Below are 19,897 nucleotides of genomic sequence, written 5' to 3' on the forward strand. Positions count from 1 at the left end.
TGTTGGCTAGATGCTTATTGTTTTGTTTTTATGGTGCTAGGTGTTGAATCCAGGGCCTCTAGCATGCAAAACAAAGCCCTCTGCCACTGATCTGTAGCCTGGCCTACTTGCTTTTTTGTAGTAATCACAGTTATGGCTCTGTGTGTGCATGTGTGTGTGCATGTGTGTGTGTGTGTGCATGTGTGTGTATGTGTGTGTATGTGTGTGTGTGTGTATGTGTGTGTGCGCGCGCGCGTGTGTGTGTGTGTGTGTGTGTGTGTGTGTGTGTGTGTGTGTGTGTGTGTGGGCTGCTTGCTTGTTTCTTCATTTGAGTGTATGGGATTGTATACTGTCCACCCTGTCCTTGGTACCCAGATCTTTGCATTGAGTTTCTAGTTCTGTAATGTTTAAACATTCTTACAATGACTGGAGCATAACCATGCCCTTCCCATGCTGTGGAGATGGCCTAGTGGTTAATGTGCCTGCCCCACAGATGTGAGGACCTGAGTTTGGATCCCTAGAATCCATGTAAAGTCTGGATGAGTGTGGCAGCCACCTTTAATTCTAACCTGGGAAGGTAGAGAAGGGGTTCCCAGAGTATAATGCTAGTGAGACTAGCTGTTAAGTAAGATCCTGATTTGATTGACAGACCCTGCCTCAATGAATAAGGCAGAAGAGAGATTAAGGATGAGACTGGACATCAACCTCCATAAACCCAGACATGTGTGCCCACATACATGCAAACATGCACACACATGAAAATGGAAAAAGAGAAAAAGCAGCATAACACCCCTCCCTCTGTCCTTACACTATCAGTAGTCATCTCTTCCCTCATCTGACTGTGCCTATTTGAGCTCCAACCTTTCACTATCGCTGCTCAGCTTCATGAATTATCCATGTTGGGAAGAAAATCTATTTGTAGGAGCATGGCTATGGTTCTGGGTATCATCTTTATTCTCAGATTATCTTTTCAAAATGGAGAGAAATCAAGACCACTTTTTCTAAAATCCTTTACCATGCCTGTTCCTGGTGCTACAGTTCCCTGTGTTGTGTGGCTCTGGATTGTGGAAGCACAGATGCCCAGGACTGGATCTTGCTGGTCTTTAAATTTTGAATACAACCTTGTGAGCATAGTGTTAGACAACTAGTTAATTAAATTGAAGTGAATTAAACTGGACAGATGTGGAGGGTGGAATGCCATGCTTCCTGTGTCATGTCTGCACTCCACTGCGTGACCTGTGAGCTTCATATGACTCTTCATACGAGTAAGAAAGTCTTGCCCTGTGGTGCTCTGAGGTGACTTGCACTATGGTGATCACATCCAGATCCTGACTGCCTTAGCTTCCAACAAACCAATGGAAGGGTATTTTCTCTTAGGACTTCCTTGAATTAATCCAATTTGAAGTATCATAATACTTCCTGGAAAGGATGAGTTCTGGGGATTTTCACACCAGTCCTTGGGAACTTCTCCTGACCTGGTTCTAAGGCACTTGGCAAGGATGATACCCAGAACCATAACCATGCTCCTACAAATAGACTTTCTTCCCAACATGGATGAATATTCCTAAGACTCTTGCAGCATCTGTCCGAGACTCAGCAAATTGTCGCGGGTTCTGTTCACACAGGAGCTAAGGACAGCTTCAGGTTACATTCTCACCAGTGGCTGGGCTGAGGATCTGATTTATAGTCCCCAGGATCTTTCCAGCAGCATGGATGGGCAGCTGACCGTTCAGATTCTGACATCACAGATTAGAAAACTGAAAAGAAGCATTTTAGTGACTCTCATTCACAGTCACCCAGACATTCAGATGATGGCCATCTTGATTATTAAAGACCATCAGATGCTGTCCTCCGGCTGAGGGGAACTAAAAGCTCAGCTGCTGCTTCTGGGAGCTCGAGGCCAACCTAGAAGCAGCTTCCTTAGATTATCTGCCGAGGCCTGGGGAAATGTTTGGAAGAAGCTGCTGGAGGAGACTGAACTGTAACCCTATAAGGGAAAATATGCATGGCCATACTCGGGTGGTGGCTGCTTCCCTTCCCTGCCACTGGAGTGCTGGGTCCCTTCAGCACACGCCTGAGAACATGCTCCAGCAGATGAGGCCCTGCCAGGTGTGGTAACCGCCCAAGAAAAGGGCCGTGTCCCAGTTGGCCTCCCGCCATGCTTCTCTTCAGTTCTAAAGATGTCACAGAAGACACAGTTGCTATTCAGGGACAGCATTTTTTTTTCCCTCTGCAATTTTCTCTTTAAGACACACACAGCTCAGGGATCCTGCCTGTTAAGGAGACTGGAAATTCACCAGTGAGTTGACTTAGCACACAGAGCAGGTACCCGGCAGGCATCATGCTAGACATTCCTGCTGAGAGACACACGAGGTGGTTCTTGGCTGCAAATTGCCTCCTGCCTGGGGGAAGAGACAGACTATGAGCCTTGGGTGCAGTGTCAAGTAGAATGGAATGAGGGTATTTCGGGGGAATTTTTTGTGGGGAGGCTAGCAGTTCTTAGGTCCTTGACCCCAGTCTGTGTTCAGTGACCACCATTCCATCCAGCGTAGGGTGCTGGGTTTCAGGGCTGGAGTGTCTGATGAAGGCAGGGCTCCCTGTGCAGAGAGTTCCTCCTCAGCCTGTGCCGCAGGCCAGTCACCTGCTGTTTTTAATCTCATTTCTGCCACCTGTTTCAGAGAGGATAAGATCATGAGGGGCCCATGAGGAAAGAGCTTGAAAAATGCTCAGGTTTTAGGAGGCCACTAGTTAGTGTGGGTGCAGTCCTCTGGCCAGGGTCCAGCAGGAAGAATGGACTGCATCCTTGAGCAAAACTTTCAGTCCTCTAAGGGAAACAGTTTCAACTGAAAAATTAATTGCTCAGATCAGATTGGCCCTTGACTGTGTCCATGAGGCATTTCCTTAACTGCTAATTGAGGTGGGAGGCCCAGCCCACCATGGGCAGTGCCATTCCCAGGTGTAAGCAAGGTGGGAGTTGCCATAGCTAGGCGGGTGAGCCTGGGCCGTGTAAGAAAGGTAGCTGAGTAAGCCCGAGAGAGCGAGCCAGTAAGCAGTGTTCCTCCGTGGTCTCTGCTTCAGTTCTTGCCTTGGCTTCCCTTGGTGAGGGACTGGAAGGCATAAAATGAAATAAATCCTTTCCTCCCCAAGATGCTTTCGGTGATGGTGTTTATCACAACAGTAGAAAGCAAGCCGGGACTGGCGAATTGGACATCTTTCCAATAGACTCTGTCTTGAAGAAGGATTTGCAAAGTGCTGAGCAAAGCTCAGCTGGAGGGTTGGTCTTAAAGGACGTGACTGTGGAGCTAAACCTTCGGTGTTGTGGTGATAGGGTTCTTTGTTATCTCAGAAGAGTTAATGTCTCTCACGCAAAGAGCAGAATTCCGTATGAAGGGAGGGCTGGGAGGCCTACTCCCCAGTCTGCCCGCTGCAACTCCTGGTTGGGCTCCTGTTTTTACCTGATGCCTTTGGCCAGGACTCTCTCCTCCCATCTCCAGATGGTGAGGCAGGGCCTGTCGTCTCAGGGCTGAAGCAGGGGCCTCCAGCAAGCATGGGCACACTCATTCCCTTGGCCCCCCAGAACCATGGCCTCTCCTAGTGAGCCAGGCAGGCCATGTGCTCAGGTGCTCGTCAGTGTTTAGCATCTGTGTTCTGAGAGGGGCCTTCTTGGTGTTTGCCCAGGAGTTACCCGAATCACTCACCCTTCTCACTGTGAGGCACAGGTGGCTTCTCCAGGTCACAGTGGGATTCTTGCTTCAGCCCCCTGACTCTTCCAGCCCCGTTCGTCCCCTTTTGCCACGAGACCTGACTGTTGTCCCTGTAAAGTACTGTGCCCCCACTCCCTGGTGTCTTACAGATGACCCAGACATACCAAGTAGTTACTGAGAACTGAACAAGATGCCACGTGCCCTCACAGTGACTTGGGTAGGCACAGTTTGCCTTTCCTGTAAGAGCTATCAGTGAATGTCCTATGCCATTCCTCAGTGACATTCCAGTGCTTTCTGTGTGGACTGCGCTTTAGGTTTCTAGAGGTAAGCAAAGAATAAACTGGCTCTCACCAGCCGATGAGGCTTTGCCCACTGTGCTGTGCCATTGGTCCATAGCTAAGAGTTTGGAGATACTTGTTAATGTATTAAACACCAGTCAGCATCACATAGTAACACATATGAGATAGATTTAGGGAAAATGTCTCCATTTACCAGAACAAGACAAGTAGAGATATTGCTCACTGCTTTTGCTGGTCTGCTTGACATTGGGCTCAGTGGAAGACAGCTGAGTTCTCATCTATATCCAGACTGAGGGGAGGATGCCTTTAAGGTGGAGGTGCCCTCAATTGGCTAGATAGCCAGGAAAGAGGGTTTTCAGTGGCCTTTACAGGAAATGGTGACCGCTCTCTTTGCACTAGAAGCTTGGTGACTGTATTTCTGATGCTATCTGGCTCTGGTTGACAGGAGACACTGTCAGGTCATTTGGCATTTCAGGTGGTCCGTCGCCCACACTTGCTGTACAGTACCTGAGCTGCACGGATCTTTCACTGTGGACAGGTGACATTGTGTGGCACCCAAATGTAATGTTTCTCAAAATCCCTCTGACCTTGTTAGAAAAGCAGTCTCGGGGGCTGTCGCATTCACAGTGTCTGACACAGACTCCAAAATTCTTAATGGAGCCTCAAAAAGGTCATTGAAAAAAAAAAAAACCTATCAGTTGTTTCTTTAGAAGTAGTGAGTGCAGTTATCTTGTTTCTGAGATGTGTCTGGAAAGTGCTGAATGGGTAGGCCTGGGGTGTGGCTCAGTGCATACAGGAGCTTGAGAAAAAAAGAACGTGTGAATGAATAGTTGTAGCAGGCCTGTTATTCATTCCAGTTAGGTGACACAGGGGGCTCTAGCCACCTGCAGAGGGGCTTCCTGAGCTACAGCAGGGAAAGGGCCAGTCCCAAGGGTTGAGACTTGATACAAGCAATGGTTTTTACTACCTGAGTAGTGTCAAGAATGTTTCAAGGGCACTCTTCAGGGAGAGTGGTTCTCAGGTGTGAGGAACACCATGCCACTCATGAGGCTAGGTGCCAGTCCTTGAGGCTAGGTGCTAGTACTTGAAGCTTAGTGTCAGTACTTGAGGCTAGGTGCCAGTGCTTGAGGCTGGGTGCTAGTACTTGAAGCTTAGTGTCAGTACTTGAGGCTAGGTGCCAGTATTTGAAATTTAATGTCAGTACTTGAGGCTAGGTGCCAGTGCTTGAAGCTAGGTGCTAGTACTTGAAGCTTAGTGTCAGTACTTGAGGCTAGGTGCCAGTATTTGAAATTTAGTGTCAGTACTTGAGGCTAGGTGCCAGTGCTTGAAGCTAGGTGCTAGTACTTGAAGCTTAGTGTCAGTACTTGAGGCTAGGTGCCAGTATTTGAAGCTTAGTGTCAGTACTTGAGGCTAGGTGCCAGTGCTTTAGGCTAGGTGCTAGTACTTGAAGCTTTGTGCCAGTGCTTAAGGCTAGGTGCCAGTTCTTGAAGCTTTGTGCCAGCACTCGAGGCTAGATGCCAATGCTTGACATGTGTGTATGCACGCAGTTCACCCTTGTATTTATCTGCCCCATCACTGCAGCATTAGGAAGACAGGGTCTCCCTGTTGTGAAACTGTTGTGGACCTGCCAACCCTGCAAAGGGTTCTGGACAGCCCTAGAGCGCACACAATCAGTTAGAAGTTGCTGATACAACCCTGAATTCCAGTCTTGTGCAAAATGTCAATGTCTGCCATCATTTTAGTGCGAAGGACATGGGGGCAGGGAGTCACCACTCGAACTTGAACTCTCGCTGCCCTGACACCTGGTATCCTTGCTGCAGTGTGTATAGCATCCCTGTTGTCCTGGTGACGGAGGCGGCTCAGAAGAGCAAGTTGGGGCTGTGTTTTGTAACCTGTGTGCTGATGGCTATTTGAAACTGATGTTTTGAACTCTGATCTTTTTCTGGACACTGAAATTCAGCATCACACACTGACATGGAATAACGTCTACTCTGGGGCTGCTCCATTGTTGACTTTGGCTCTGGCTCTTCTCCAGTTGAGCTTTGCTGCCTTGAAGTGAGGGTGAAGGAGTCATGCGTGTGTGGGGAGGATCATGAGGCTGTAGTGCGTCTGGCTTAGCAAGCTCACTGTGTAAGAATGTAGAATACTTAAATCATCCGGTGATCAGATTGAATGTGAGCCATTGGGGAGAAGCTCACACTCCATATGACACCTGCAAACCCTCAGCCTAATGGGCCTCTTCCTCCTCTCTCCTTTCTTTCCAGCAATGGAAGAGTTAATAGTTGAACTTCGTCTCTTCCTGGAGCTCCTGGACCATGAGTACCTCACATCAACTGTCAGAGAGAAAAAGGCAGTGCTCACCAACATCCTGCTGCGAATGCAGTCATCCAAGGGTGAGTCATAGGCCACTGGGCATCCTTGGTCCAGATTCCTAGGCTTCCGAACCCTCTTTAGTTCTACCGTATTTCTAAACTGTATTCATTTGTTCTCTTCCAATATATCCTCTGACACTATCCCCTTCATGAATTCTTCCTGCAGCTCCTCTCTCTCCTCTTCCTTGACGTCTGGTCTGGTCTTAGGTAGACCCTTCACAGTTAAGTGGAAAAGCATGATGCCCCCCTTGCAAGATTGCTGTAAAGGGTCAGAGAGAATAAATATTTGCACTGTTCTCTAGAAGACTCAGGAAAGGCGACCGCTGGTGTCCTCCTCCTCACCCGCATCTGTGGTTTTGGTTAATCCTTACAGGCTTTGAAGTGAAGGACCATGCTCAGAAGGCAGAGGCCAACAGCCTGCCGGCACCCCCCCAGATGCCTCTGCCTGAGATTCCTCAGCCATGGCTGGTGAGTTGACATCTACCCACCATCCACACTGCCCCTGCAGGCCTAGGTTCATGTGCCTGTCAGGCCTGTGATGGAAGCCAGAAGGTAAAAGGCTTCTCTGTGCCTGAGGTGCTCCTGGGAGTGTGTTCCAGGGGCCCCGAGGCTGCTTATAACTGAAGGAGCTATGTTTCTTTGTAGAGTCCTGGAAACACAGGTTCTTAGAAATCTGTTAAGATAGATGTAGGGGAATCAGAAGATGCAGTGGGCAGAATTATGTCTGCAGAGCCTGAGGATGCCACCCTCTTTCTGCATGACCTGTGACCTTCATTGCTGTATTCCAGGCTGAAATCTTGCTTTTTCCCCAAGAAAGAAAAATGTGCATATTCCAGAAATGTACACTTCAGTTGAGTTTATGTATTTCAAATGGGTTCAGGATTCTTTTTTTGCATATATTTCCAAACTAGGGGATGCCCTTATATGCCATTGCCATCTCCCTTCAGCTCTTTCTGTGTCTTTATATTCTGCAGCTTGCTTAATCAGGGGAATTTGACTTTCATGCAAACGATGGCAAAGTGATCACTTGGCTGCTTCTTTCTACATTTGCTGTGTCAGATGTAGGGTCATTGTATTGGTGGTGGTGGTGCCTGGAGTTGTATTGTCCTGGCTGTCCTGAAACCCTGTAGACCAGGCTGGCCTTGAATTCACAGAGATCTACCTGTCTCTGCCACCTGAGTGCTGGGATTAAAGTTCTAGCTAGGTCATGTATTTTTTCTGCTGGGGTCTGAACCGGAAGAGGCAGGATTCCGTCTTGTCTGTCTCCACAGCTGTATTTGTTCCCCATGCTGTGGCCCCTTGGCCATGGTGCCCCTTGCACAGTGCTGCACCTTTCTCTGGCTTTACTTTCTTCTGTTTGGACAGACTTCTGAATAGCTTAATTTATGACTGGGTAGAGTGAGATGACAACGGCAATATGAATACTAATAATAAACAGTAATTATAACAATGTGCTGTGGTAAAGGGATTTAAAACTTAGTGGTTATTTATAGAACTTTACACATAATGCTTTTCCTTGACTATAGACAACTAGGACTGAAGAATGTGGTAACCACAGACAGGGGGACAGCTGTTAGTGTGTATAATCCTCTTGGCGAGGCTTTTGAAAACTCTAGAACACTTGATAGCAGCGGTTCTCAACCTGTGTGTTGTTCAACCCCCAAAGGGACAACCCTTTCACAGGGGTCACCCAAGACAGTTGGAAAACCCAGATATTTACATTATGAGTCATAACAGTAGCAAAATTACAGTTAGGAAGTAGCAATGAAAATAATTTTATGGTTGGGGGGTCACCACAACCTGAGGAACTGTATTAAAGGGTCGAGGCATTAGAAAGGTTGAGAACCACTGCTTTTTAGCATTCAAGGAGTGTAGCTACCAATTTTTTGGAAGAGGTTTTTGAGGATGTGTGTGATTTACTGAAGGTTACTTGATAATCAGGAGAGTAGAAATTGTTCTCTGGCACGGCCCATAGGTGGGAGAAGCCTGTCAGGCTTGGACCTGTGCCCTGAATGGGATATGTGCCATGGAAAGGGTAGAGGTTAGAGGACAACTTGCAGGAGTCAGTTTATTCCTTCCAGGATGTGGGCTCTAACTCAGGCCATCAGGCTTGAGGACATTGTCTTTACCTTCAGAGCTGCCTTGTTAGACCATACACTTATTTTTAATTATTGCTTTCTTTTCCTTTCCTGTGGCAGGAACTTTACATTGTCTATTATTATTATTATTATCATTATTATTAATTATTGTATCATTTACTATTTTTAGCTACATGAAATCATATTCCAAAAGTATTTCATTTAATAATGTCAGTACTTTTTACTGGTAAATTGTTTTTCCAAAATATGAGCTGGATGGAAAACAGTGGCCCATTATTTCCTGCTTTAAATGTTTTGCTCTAGGCTTGTCTTGAACCCGTGGCACTCTGTGGCAGGCCAACATGCCATACCTTCTATCCCATCATCACATGTTGTGTCTTGGGAGCATCTTAGGATGGAGGGGGAGAAATGCACATCTAGACGCAGGCAGGAGAGTAGTAGTAGCTATAGGGACTTCGTGGCTCCTCCTGTGAAGCCTCCAGCTGGTCTGCCCTGGACTACATATCCTGCAGGCCACCTGGAGGGACAGAGGAGCCCTCTGGATGCCAGTTTCAGAACAAGCATTCCCACTGATGGGTCAGCACTTTGTGCCATTGCATTCCTGAGGTCTTCCCCTCCAATCCAGTTTACCTAGTGACAGATTGGTCGGTAATTTAGAGAAGAGCCTGCCAGCCATGAACGTTTAGCATTGTGTGACCACCCATCTGGTCATTTTTCAGAAGGACTAGATGATATCTATGTCAACCCATGACATTCAGTGTTTGGCTAAGACACTCTAGGACATTTTTATGAGGGTTTTTGGAGGGTACAGGGAGCTAGGTCCCTGTCTGTAGCCCAGAATTAGTTGGGATTCACTGTATATGCTAAGTTGGACTGGAATTTGTAAACCTCCTGCTTCCACTTCCCAGTGCTGGGATCACAGACACACTCTAACATGCCTGTCTTTCTTAGGGTGTTTAGTGGAAATTATGTCAGTCAGTAAACTCATGTAGTACCTGTGAGTGGGTAGATGCTGGAATTTGGGTGGGTAATGCCTAGAGGAGGCTGCAGTGCTGGGCAGGCTGATTGGCAGGAGCTGTGAGTCTGTCAGGAGAAAGCACAATGTCTGTCTTGGTTTGCTTTCTATTGTAGTGATAGACACCTGACCAACTTAGTGGGGAGAGGGTTTCTCTTATGTGTCCCAATAACCCAGGGGGAAAAAAGGAACAAAACTCCCAGTGTAACATAGGACTTAGATCAGCTACAATTATTTCCCATGTTCGCAAACTGATTGTGTTCTGTTTTTTGCCTTTTTGTGGCTTGTAGCATTGGATACTGTCTTCTGCCTGTTGCTATAAATACTCGTTGCTGTGATAAAATGACCATGCTGTTCTCAGGGAATAATCTAGAAGACTTTGGAATTTTCAGCTGGAAAGCCATTGGATGCTCAGAGCTGAATGGGCCATCCTTGTAGGGGCTTGGAGGGTGGTGAGAGTTAGGTGGACAGTGTTAGGAGGCTCTGGCTGTGTTTCAGAGAGAAGCAAGGACTCCATGAGGAATTGGGCCAGAAGCCCGTCTCGTGGTGTTTTGACTAAGAACCTGTGCATGCTCATAATGCTCATGAAGAAGCAGCGGCCAGGCAGCCTCGACTTCCCCAGTGATGGACTGGAACTTGGGATTGAAGGCAATGAAAACCTTTCTTTTCCATGTCGATTTCTATCAGGATATTTTTACCACAGCAATAGAAACAAAGTTCACTACTACTAAAGATTATTTAAATAATCTGTCCCTTTGGTGTATCCTAATACACCAGCTTTCTGCAGTTACTACCTCTTGACATTTTTCAAGTAAATTAAAATTAAAGCTTTCGAAGATGGCTTATGGTCAGCAGGGGTCTGTGATTTGGATGAGAATGTCCCCCACAGGCTCGTGTCTTAGGGTTTCTGTTGCTGTGAAGAGACATTATGACCATGGCAACTCTTATAAAGGGAAGCATTTAATTGGGGCTTGCGTACAGCTCAGAGGTTTGGTCCACTATTGTCATAGTGGCCTTAGTGTGATCATTCAGTCTTCCGCCCTTCTCTGCTCAACATCACAATGGTGAATACTGACGGGCTCACATCTACCTTTAACTTCATCTCTGGGGTCTGATGCCCTCTTCTGCCCTCTGCAGGCACTGACATCCATGACACACACAGGTGCAGAAATGTTTACACACACATAATTGAAAATGAAATAATTTGGATTCCTAACGGTGGTAACAGGGGCTGTCTCTGACTTTTTCACTGGCTTTTGGGACCCTACTCCTCATACTGGGTCACCTTGCCCAGCCTTAATACAAAGGGAGGTGCTTAGTCTTACTGCAACTTGATATGCCATGTTTTGTTGATGTCCATGGGACAGAGGAGGAGTGGACTGGGGGGTGGGAACAGAGTGGGAGCGGAGGAAAGGGACTGGGAGGAGAGGAGGGAAACTGTGGCCAGGGTGTAAAACAAACAAACAAACAAATATGTTTTAAAAAAGAAAAAAATGACAGTAAAAATGTGATAAATATTATATTAAAAATGTAAGTTATGCAGACACATGTAAGAAAGGTAACTTTGTGTTAACACTTTTGGTGAGCAGCCACCTGCCTTAAGAATCTAGAAAGGGGTCAGGGCCACCACATTCTTTCACTCATCAGTGCTGACTGGGCTTTTTCAAGTCGGTGATTCCAGGCTGCACTGCACTGTGTGGCAGTTCATCTGTCTTCTTTTTAAAAAAAATTAATTTCTATTTATTGTTTGTGTGTGAGTATGGCACATGTGCCAGGTCAGAGGTCAAATTCTCTCCTTCCTCTCGGGGTTCTGGGATTGTACTCAGTTTTTGAGGCTTGCACAGTGTACTGGTTAGGGTTTTTTTTGTTTTGTTTTGTTAATTTTTTGGTTAACTTGACATGAGCTGTGGTCATCTGGGAGGACGGAACATCCATTGAGGAGATGCCTCCATAAGATCTGATTGTAGGCAAGTCTGTAAGGCATTTTCTTGATTGATGATTGATGTGGGAGATCCCAACCCACTGCAGATGGGCCTCCCTGGGCAGGTGGTCCTGGGAAATATAAGGAAGTGGGCTGAGCAAGCTTATGAGGAGCAAGCCAGTAAGCAGCCTTCCACCATGGCCTCTGCCTCAGCTCCTGTCTCCAGGTTCCTGCCTTGTCTTGTCTTCATGGTGAACTGTGGCTGTCAGATGAAATAAGCCCCGTCCTCCCTAAGCTGCTTTTGGCCATGGTATTTATCACGCAACAGAAAGCACACCAAGACACCTTCCAAGTGCTTTTACCTGCTGGGCCAACTTACTGGCCAGAATTCTTCTTTTGATGGTTTTTTTTTTTCCAGAAACTTGTTGAGGTTCTTGAGCTTGTTTTTTTTTTCCTCATTGGCCCATAGGATCTTCCTGTGGTGTTTCTAGAGGTGGGACCACGAGGTCTAAAGTGTGTCTCTCTGAAGGCTGTGTCCTCAATGGCTTGACTGTATCTGTTCACAAACCCCACCCATAGACACCAGCCTTTCTCACCTCTCTCCTACTCACAACTCTTTGGAGGGAGGTCTGACCTGGATACATACTGACATAGGTTTGACTCAGCTCTTTGAAACAGTCCAGGGTGTGGGCAGGCAGTTTCACCAAGCTCAGAGGAAAGTGGAACCCCTGCCTTCTCATGCATGAAACACTCAGTGAATCAAACAGCTCTCCCAAGCAGCTGCAGGAGTCTAGGCTGGATGTCTGGCTTCACCCAGTGCCAAGCACAGCATGTCAGGTCCCTTAGGACAGACTCCTAGGGAGGACAGGAAGACTTTGGATGAGCCAGCATGGGCTCTGGGACAGCTCTGAAGTATATCTCCTCCAGTGAGTGATGGCTGCCTACAAGGTTGTCCTTTAACTTGTAAGTAGATGGCAGGATTGTGATCACCCAGGGAGTAAGGTAGGGCTAGGAGGGAACTGGAGGTGTTTCTGCAGGGAAGAGGCCTGGGTGGTTGGGTAATAGTATTCAGCTAGCTGAACTGGAATCAATCCTCTCTCCAGCTGCAGGCGGGGGAGGTAGGGTGGGCGTGCAGTGGCCATTAGTCACTCACAAAGGATTTTTTGGACGGAGAGTTAGTGGAAAGTGATGGAGTCACATTCTGGAGGGTTTGCATAAGAATAAAAAACAAAGCCCTGATGTCAGTGGAGCAGTGTCCGAGCTGGATGGAATTTGTCACTTCCTGGTTATTTACAGAACATAGATAGTGTGAATCAGCTATGCACAGAGGAGAGGGGGACATTAGAAAAGGCCTTTAACAGATGTCAGGGTGTCTGAAAACCCAACCATGGCAGGAGCAAGGCTGATTTTGACCAGCGTGCTTTAGATTCTGGGCCTTGCTCTCTGCATTTGCACAGTGTGAGGCCACTTGGTAGCATTCCTGCAGGGCTCCCGTCCAGGCTGATGGCTGGGACCTGTGAGCAGTGAAGCTGTAGTGCATTGCCAGGCAGGGAGCAGGGGCCCTGGTGCACCAGACCTCCTTCCGTTGTCCTTTTCTCTCAGCAGAAGGACCAGCAAGGACAATGACCAGCAGGGTCCCATGGATGAGCAAAGAAGGGGTTGGCATGAATTAGTGGTCAGGAAAGTTCAGGAAGAAGGGATTGGAGCTGCATCTTGCAGGCTGGTAGGCTCTGGTTTGGGCTAAGGCTAAGGAACTCCTACCTCTTCGATGGCCTAAAGTTGAAGTGCAGATAGTGGAACAGTCTGAGTTTGTAGGGAATTCTGATGGAATGATTAGTAAAGAACAGATGCTGTCTCCAGGCAGAGGCAGGCCGGGAGTGGTTCATGGACCAGCACAGCGTTAGTCCCATTGTCCAGCACTCAGGGAATACCTAGCAGTGGGCACACACTTCCTCTGTTCTTGGTGCTGTCTGTAGGGGGCACCCAGTCATGGAGTGTCTGGGGGGCCTTATGAGGGTGAAGAAGAACAGAGAGACCCCGCCTCAGCTGGAGAGGGGCTCAGAGGGCAAGTGTGAGTCAGCCCAGATGGATTTGGGGGTAGGCTTCTGATGGCTCACTGTGTGCCAGTTAGGTGAGATGTCCGTATGTGAAGGTGGAACTCCCTCCAGGTACTGGTGGGAGCTGCGTAGTCAGTGACCAGCCAGGGTGAAGCTGGGGGGTTGGACGTGAGCAGGAAAAGTGGTGGAGGTCCTGGTGGGTGAACCTTGAACCCCTCTATAGCAGAGATGCGGGGTTGCCTTCAGCAGCCACACTAACCCAGCACGGTTTTCCTTTTGCCCTCAGCCTCCTGACAGTGGGCCTCCACCCTTACCGACGTCCTCTCTCCCGGAGGGTTACTATGAGGAAGCCGTGCCGCTGAGTCCTGGAAAAGCTCCCGAGTACATCACCTCAAGTGAGTGGCAGCTGCCCATCAGGGTGGTCCCTTCATTCACGGGAGCGGTGCTGAGCCAAGGCACTGGGTGTGGAGGAGACAGGGCTGAACATCACCAGAGAAATGTGGGTGTATAGATTTGGGACCTAAGGAAGGCAATGACTATAACTTATGGTTAGTCAGGTTAGAGGTGCCTTGTGCCACATGCCAGGTGTGGACAGATGAGGTTCCCTGAGGTCGAGAGAGAAGTGGTCCTGTGGCACACTCATGTGTGCCCCACCCTGCCCTCTCTTGATCATCACAAAGCGCAGCCCTGCAGGCTGAGGTTTCTTCCAGGCTGCCTGTTGGGTGCAGGCTTTTCTTTTGTGGTAAGGAGAGCCGGTTTTACTGGACAATTTTTGCTGACGTTATGGTCCTCAGGCTCCTGATGCCAACCTCAGTAATTTTCCTTTTAAACCCAGCAGCACACTGACACTGTGAGGCTGACACCTTCTCTAACTACCCCTGAAATTCAGATGTCATTACTGATGCTGTCCTCTCCTCCCGTGTCAGGTACTGTTGCACTCTCAGTGGGATGCCGGGTGGAGCATCTCAGTGTGTGCTCAGGAAAAAGATGGATCATGTAGGAAAGAGAGTGACTGCTAATTAGGGTCACGAGGTCTCCAGGGCATCAATAGTCCACGCCATGGTCTCTCCCCTCTTCTGTCTTCCTGTGAAGTCATGTGAGTCACCCAAGCCTCTGCTCCATAGAGACCTGACCCTTTTCTATCCTTAGCAATAATTTTCAGTGAAGCAGCATCTACTGTGATGTGGGAAGGTGACTGTGTTGGGAGGTTAGGAAGGGGAAGGGGTCAGTGTAGCAGCAGCCTGAGTGATGCCTGAGGACAAGGGCCTTCCCAGTTCCCCATCCAGCTGCAGACCCCGGCCCCTGCACTGTGCATGCCGTGAACACTGGGAGCTCCTGGAAAGCAGAGGGTAGCTCTGACCTGCAGGGTGGTCACTTTAGACTGGGCACCTGTACACCACAGGGTTCTCCTTCATTTAAAAAGTGCTTGGTGCAGGCGGTGGTGGCGCACACCTTTGATCCCAGCACTCAGGAGGCAGAGGCAGGTGGATCTCTGTGAGTGTGAGGCCAGCCTGGTCTACAGAGTGAGTTCCAGGACAGCCAGGGGGGTTACAGAGAAACCCTGTCTCAAAAACAAACAAACAAACAACAACAACAAAACAAACAAACAGAAACAACCAATCAATCAATAAAAAATAAAATGTGCTTGGCAAAATGTATTCAGGTGATTCTGAGTGTCCACCATGATATTAGGTTAATTTTCAAACATGAAAAGGAAGTGTTTCCTGACGGCATTGCCCAGCTCCAGCCTCCCCCGCTCCCTGCCCTCCACACCTTGGGTAAGACAAGTGTCCCTTTGCCTGGAGGCCTGTAGACTTTTGCCCTGAGAAGCTGCATGTAGCCTGTGCTGCAGGGAAACCCTCCCTGGGTTGCTGTTGCAGAACACATGACCTCTTGTGCCTCCACCTCCACTTGGCTCTGCTTCAAGCTGTGACATCCTATGTTCCTGTGCTCAGCTCTAAAACTCCTTTCGTTGTGAACTACTTATTAAAAAGAGTATAAAAAATGTCCTTGTAGGGCACTTGCCATCAAATCTGATGACCTGAGTTTGATCCCCAGGACCTACATGGTGGAAAGAGAGAGTGAACTCCCCCAGAAGAAAGGACAATGGAAGAGCTCGCAAACCTGGGGAGGTGGCAGTGACCAGAGTCACCGTGTCCCTTTGAGCAAGTGTCTCATCTCAGTGTTACCAGTGACTTGTGGTGTGGCTGTCCCTCCATCCAGAACTATACCAAGGGCGGCCTCAACAGGGATGCACAGGGTCTGCACTTTTCCAGCAAAGCAGGGACTCGGAGGCAGTTGGATGAGCCTGCGTCAGGTGCAGATTTGTTAGAGAAAGAGTGTTATGAAGGCCTTAAAGAGTTTCGTGAGGGAGTGACCCCACACGTGCCACAGCTGGTGAACAGTCCTGTGGAAGTCTCCCAGCCTGGTCTGGTGGTCTGGCCATCAGGAAGAGTGTCGGTGAGGACTAGGGAAGCTGCAGAGCAGACAGGAAACACTGCTCTCCTCCTCCTCTGATGCCCCAGGTTGAGGGAGTGAGCTCAGCAGGTCTCACTCACAGCTGACTTACCCCGTGTTCTCAATGTCTGTTCATCACATGTTTGCTGAGCTTCGGTGCTCTAGGAATTGGGGTGAACCCTGAGAACCCCACGGTCTCCAACGTATGTGAGAATGATTCTTCTTAACTAAAAGCATGGCCATGTCCACTGCCGGTCTTGATTGGTCCATGCAATGGCACATGACCTCTTGTGCCTCCACCTCCACTTGGCTCTGCTTCAAGCTGTGACATCCTATGTTCCTGTGCTCAGCTCTAAAACTCCTTTCGTTGTGAACTACTTATTAAAAAGAGTATAAAAAATGTCCTTGTAGGGCACTTGCCATCAAATCTGATGACCTGAGTTTGATCCCCAGGACCTACATGGTGGAAAGAGAGAGTGAACTCCCCCATTTGCCCTCTGACCTCCACACCTGTACCATGGCATATGTGCCTCCCCAGTAAATAAGCAAAATAGTTATTTAAAACTTTTTAAGTGTCCGTGAACTCCCAACACTTGGTCCTAAAGCAAGCTGTCTTGGTGACAGGCTCCTAGGGGCAGAGTATAGCACGGGCTAACAGTCCTGTCCACCGCCACCTGCCCCATGCTGCTCAAGGGTTTCTATACCATTGCCAATACCAAGTAGCCACATGCTCTGGGAACTGGTGTTTCCCAGGGTGTCTTTGTTTCTGGCACTCTTCTCAGACTTCTGGCTGGCTGCCAGCAGCTTCTCCGGGGTCTGAGTGACAGTCTCGTTCTCCCAGTGTCTGGTACATCTGGCTCTTAGTTCCCTGTCTCTGACAGCATGGGTCTCTCTAGATGCTATGCTCTCCTCCACCATGTTGGTGACAGAGGCCGTGTTCTGTTGTACGGTGTCCACACAGTCATAGGCTTTGGGACCCTTGAACTATATGTGAACATGGGAAGTTCAAGGCTTAATTCCTTAATTTTAACAAAAATGAAGATTGAAATGTTCCTTTGTGGCTGCCATGTAAAGAGGGGGTGTTGGGCAGATGCAGACATTGGGAGCAGCCACTTGCTGATGTGTCGGAGGGGAGAGATGAGAGAGAAAGGCTGCTGGTCTGAGGCTGGCAGGGGGAGCCTGGCCTGTCTGCCATTCTCTGCGCATGGTGTGTGCAAACTGAAGCCTCATTTCTGAATGGTCACACTTCTGAGACCAGTTTCAACCCTACACCCCCAGGCCTGTTGCCGCTCCCCAGGTGATGTGTTCATCTGTCACTTCTACTCCAGCCTGCCCCTGCCCTGAATGTGCCACTGTTGCTCTGAAGGGTCTGCATGTGTGGCTGAATTCATGTGACCTCTCGTCCTTCTCTGACTGTGCCCAGGAAACAAGATGGTCCCCTTTCCACAGGCTCACAGCCTGACATGGATGGCTGACCTGTGTGCACAGTGACGAGTCTGGTAGGCTGTGTGCAGTGTTGCAAGGGCCTTTGACACAGTGTGTTACGTTGGCCTGTTCAGGCTGCTGCCACAGATCACCCTCAGGCCCCGGGGGCCGGAATGCCGAAGTTCATAGGAAATGCTGGAATTTTCGGCCTACCTTCCCAGTGGCTTATCCTACAGGTGACCTATCTTAGAGGTGTTGCCCTCTGGCTGTGTCCTCAGTCCTGTCTTGACAGCGTGCTTTCTTCCTCCCTCCCTCTTTCCCTTGTCCTCTCTCTCCACTCCCACTGGATTAGGACTCTACCCTTACGGTCATAGCCATATTGACAATAGATTTCATCTCAAGTATAACCCCAAAGCCCCATCTCCAAATGCAGTCATGTTAGCCTGAAGGCCTCAGCACATGAGTACCAGGGAATCATTCTTGAGCCCGTGGCATGGGCTTTGATATCAAGGAGTGCTCGCCAGGAGAAGTTATGAGCTTAATACTAGTAATGAGCACACGTTATACCAGCAGAGGGAGGAGATGGGGGCAGCTTGTGGTATGTGCAGAGAGCCCAAGGGAAGAGAGCAGGAGATGTGTGCAGAAACTGTAACCCGAGCCGATGCGTCTTTGTGTGAAGGGCATTCTGTCAGAAAGATGGGACAAATCCCATCACAGATTCCAAGGTGACCCTGCGGGGAGTGGTCTCTGGTGGATCCCGAGTGCTCTGAATGGTCTGTGGGCAGCAGTGTCAGCAGGCAGGCTTGGGGGTAGTTAATAAAGGCCAGATTAAGAGTAGACACCCTATCTGGACAAGGTTCCCGAGTGGCCACCCTAGGCAGAGTGCAGCTAACGTTGCCATCAGGGTGACATCACCCTGTCTATGTGAAAGAGTGTAGAGACTTTAAAATAAATTTCGGTGTTTTAGTCATTGCCTTTGAAGCATTTTGTTGGGTTTCCACTGCCCGAGTCTTGGAGTCTCATTCTCAGGGCAGAAGCCCTTCTCACTGAAGCCCACAGTGGTTGGAAATGTGGCCAGGTGAGGTGAGTCTGCCCCTCACCTCTGCCCTTTTCTCCTGCACAGATTATGACTCTGACGCTATGAGCAGTTCCTACGAGTCATACGACGAAGAGGAGGAGGACGCAAAAGGGGAGAAAACCAGGCACCAGTGGCCTTCGGAGGAGGCCTCTATGGACCTGGTGAGAGACGCCAAGATCTGCGCCTTCCTGCTGCGCAAGAAACGCTTTGGCCAGTGGACCAAGCTGCTCTGTGTTATCAAGGACACCAAGTTGCTGGTGAGGAGCCCAGCGGGGCTGCGCCATGGGCAGTCTGAAGTACAGGATGGCAGCTGGTACATGCAGATGCTACCACAGGGCAGGCAAGCCCCGGAACCTTTTTGAGAGCCAGGGGTGGGCCCAGCCCAGCCAGGCTGGCACCTCAGCAGAGAGGACTCACGGTTCCCCCACACCCAAGTCCTTCCCATCCTGCTGGGCTGTGGCTTGTGTCAGTGGAAACGAGCAGTGTTGAGACTTGCCAGAAGCGGCAAGATAGACTTTCTCATTTGTAGTGAGTCAGTAAATTCCTCCCAGCCAGGTCACAGCAGAGGCCCGGAGCCTGTGGAGGCGCCTTGGGGAGGGAAGAGGGAAGGGACATTCTTTTGGAAAGCCTAAAGCTTTCCAAAGAGAAGATTTTTTGTTTTGTTTTGTTTTGGGTTTGATTTTGAAGCAAACAGGAAGGTAGAGTAAGTCCAGGAGCAGGGTGTGGAAGGTACAGAACTCTGGCCACACGTGCAGTTCCCTTGGGGGCTCTAAGACAGAGCAGCCTTGGAGACTGTGTTCCTGCACCACCCCCTCTTCCTTCAGAAACCTTGGCTGGTCACTAGGTCAGGGGCTTTACTGTACAGCTTATGCCTTTTGTCTTTCAAGTTAATCTCAGGAAACAATTGCTCAAAAGTGAGTCATTAAAACAGAAAATCTGAGTTTCTGTTTCCGCACATTTAGAGGAGCAGATAACACTGTAAAGATCCTGGTCCCCAGTGAATTATGGGTTTCTTACTGGCGTAGGCTCTTAGGACATTGTATGTGCTTCATGTTTTTGCTCAACTTTTTAAAACAAAGTGCATATTTTTTCCACATGTGTGGCCTGAATTTCTTCCAAATATAGAATATGCCAAAAATGATGCCATCGGGGATTTTAAAGCATGAAAAATATTAACAGCCCTTATTTATAATCTGATGCAATAGCTGCAAGATGGTGACAAGCTATATAAAATACTTCAAAATGCACTCAACTCTCATGTGAAAGAGAACTTTTATTTCGAATGTAGGTGGCCCCAGGGCTGATGCAGTGTCAGCATTTTGGGGCCCAGGTTCCTGGTCCCTGTCCCACACTCATTTGTTGTCTTCCTCTTCCCCTGCTTTTTTTCCTGCACTTGGGCCTCCTCTGAGATCCCTCTCTCTGCCCCATGATGGTAACAACTTCCACAGAGACTAGCTTAATTACCGAGGAAATAAATAGAAGATGAGGGAA

The 19,897-nt window shown here is 48.7% G+C and overlaps 1 protein-coding gene across 4 annotated transcripts in view; it reads left to right on the forward strand.

Annotated features, from left to right (window-relative positions):
- The window catches only part of Afap1 (actin filament associated protein 1), a 111,804-nt gene that overhangs the window by 37,403 nt on the left and 54,504 nt on the right, over positions 1 to 19,897 (forward strand). For all 4 annotated transcript variants that reach the window (XM_059275757.1, XM_059275759.1, XM_059275760.1 and 1 more), the window contains 4 exons: positions 6,247 to 6,375; positions 6,728 to 6,822; positions 13,733 to 13,841; positions 18,452 to 18,663. In XM_059275757.1, coding sequence (XP_059131740.1) covers positions 6,247 to 6,375; positions 6,728 to 6,822; positions 13,733 to 13,841; positions 18,452 to 18,663 — 545 coding nt within the window. The remainder of the gene's footprint in view (positions 1 to 6,246; positions 6,376 to 6,727; positions 6,823 to 13,732; positions 13,842 to 18,451; positions 18,664 to 19,897) is intronic.

Source organism: Peromyscus eremicus, chromosome 10 (genome assembly GCF_949786415.1).
Source record: "Peromyscus eremicus chromosome 10, PerEre_H2_v1, whole genome shotgun sequence".
Lineage (NCBI taxonomy): Eukaryota > Metazoa > Chordata > Mammalia > Rodentia > Cricetidae > Peromyscus > Peromyscus eremicus.